This window comes from Aethina tumida, chromosome 1, assembly GCF_024364675.1.
Source record: "Aethina tumida isolate Nest 87 chromosome 1, icAetTumi1.1, whole genome shotgun sequence".
Taxonomy (NCBI): Eukaryota; Metazoa; Arthropoda; class Insecta; order Coleoptera; family Nitidulidae; genus Aethina; species Aethina tumida.
In genome coordinates this window covers 189,505-191,710 of record NC_065435.1, presented here as the reverse complement: position 1 = coordinate 191,710, position 2,206 = coordinate 189,505, and the positions used below count along the sequence as shown (strand labels likewise).

Here is a 2,206-nt window from a genome sequence, read left to right as displayed (position 1 = left end):
ATAAATAAATTTTTTTTTTATTAACTACTGAATTGTGCATATAAGTATGTAGATTGAAATGAATTTGAAAATTTTTCAAAGAAGAAGAGAAAATTCTAAATATAAATATTGGTTAAATAAGGTTTTTTTACGAAAATAAAATAAAAAAGAAAAAAAAAATAATTATTTGAATTTGTGTCGTGTTTGACGCTAAGTCAGAGCAGGCCAGGCCAGGCCAGGCCAGGCCAGGCCAGCATGCATGCATGCGTGCGTGCATACGTGAGCGTTGCGTTACACGCTTGCGCCGACGAGAGAGAGTATAAAGATAATACCGCACCGAGTGGCACTCAAAGCGTAAGACGCTGCGACTACGGCGACACGTGTGCTTAGCTAGTCTAGGGTTGTAAACCCCGTAACTCACGAAGTGTGATATTTAGTGCTATTGTGACATAAGAAAATGTGTGTTGGAAAAGTGGTGCATTGTAACAACGACGTAGAAAATTACATCTGGAGGAAGAAACAGCCAATAAAGGACCGACTGAAGAAAAATGAATTTCAATATACAGAGGATATTTTGGCTGTGATCACTCGTTACACTAAGACTATCTTATTTGGTATTAGTGAAATTCATGTAAAATTTTGTGATACAGTTTTTTATAGGTAAGAGTTAATAGTACACAAGATTGTGGTTGAGAACGGTACGATGCTTAGTGGTGTTTCTTTCTTTTTTAGAATTCTAACCAAAACAACACAACCAGCTCATTTAATAACGGCAGTTGCTGTCATACTTCTGGCATTTCTGGTGATGCCCAACAGACAACCGCATGAAACTCAGCTCTCTCCAGTAGTAACGCTGATTTATTTAGCTTCATTTAGTGCCCATTTCGGTGCGCAAATTTGGATGACTTTTATATCAGGATTGGCATTGTATTTTTCACTCCCCCGCCATACCTTTGGACATGTGCAAAAGGTTTTATTTCCTAAGTACTTTTTGTTAAATGCGACACTAAGTCTGATCACTCTAGTCGTTTTCTTACGAAGTAATAACAAAAATCTTGCTGTTACGGAAATATTAATACAGGTAAATTAATTTAATATTATCATTGTTTGTAATCATATTTTAATTCTATTTTTTTACATAGGCTATCGGAATGTCGGTGTGTTTTTTAACGCAGTTGGTCATTCGCTTGTATCTTACTCCACCACTTTTAGTATTAATATCAGAGAAAAATGAAATAGAAAAGTCTGTCGGAGTAGGTCTGGAAGTTGGAAAACTGGATCCTGGGAAATTGAAAAATTGTCAAAATTACTTAAAAGTTCATCAAAAATTTAGAAAAATTCACATGTCAATAGCGATAGGAAACCTGATAGCGATGGCTTGCACAATGTTACATCTATATTATTTATCTCAAAAACTAACGATCACTTTGCTGTAATTTATTTATTTAATTTTATTTATTATATCATTTCTATCATTCAATATTTTCATATATACTTCATGTTCGTTGTCACCAAATCATCTTTGCGGAATCTCTTGGTGATAATACCAGTATTATTTATTATGTTCCTAAACAATAAAATATATTTTTTGTTATTGTGTTATTTTGAATTTTTTAAATTTTTAACTTATAAGGTGAGCCAAAACTTATCTTAATAATTCACACTTGTTTGCGAAATATTAAGTTAAATGCATTATTATTATTATTATTATTATTTATTAATTGTACCTCATCTATATATTCAAATGTTTCACTATAATAATGTATTAACATTAATCAGGGTAAGATGATGGTTTTCAGAAGAGTTATGGAGTAAAACCACAGTTTGTCTAATATTCAAAAATTCTCATTTTTATATGATTTCGAATATCGGAAATACACTCATCACTTGTGAGCAATACTTGTATAAAAATGTTTGAAAAAGACTGATTTTGGGGTACTTTTTGTACTACTTGTAAAAAGTCTAAGTGCCTGCTACTATTTTCAAATGAGCTTCAAGAGTTGAAACTTCTTTGAAAGTGCGTAAAATATTTTTGTAAGCTTCAAGCATTAGTTCTATAAATTTAATTTGATAGTGCTTGAAACATTGACTGATCTTGCAGACTGTGAATTTTCGACGACTATAATAATAAATTTATTTGTATGTATCGTTTCTGAAAATTATATCTAGAAAGTATCCGCTACTTTTATAATTTTTAAATAAAAAATTATTCGTGTCATAGGATTAA

The 2,206-nt window shown here is 31.5% G+C and overlaps 1 protein-coding gene across 1 annotated transcript; it reads left to right on the top strand.

The window, feature by feature from the left end:
* Nucleotides 1-324: 324 nt before the first annotated feature.
* Nucleotides 325-2,206, top strand: LOC109597290 (transmembrane protein 205). Its single transcript, XM_020012939.2, has 3 exons — nucleotides 325-639; nucleotides 712-1,060; nucleotides 1,122-2,206. Exons 1-3 carry the CDS (start codon nucleotides 437-439, stop codon nucleotides 1,413-1,415), a joined length of 846 nt encoding a protein of 281 aa, XP_019868498.2. The 5' UTR covers nucleotides 325-436; the 3' UTR covers nucleotides 1,416-2,206.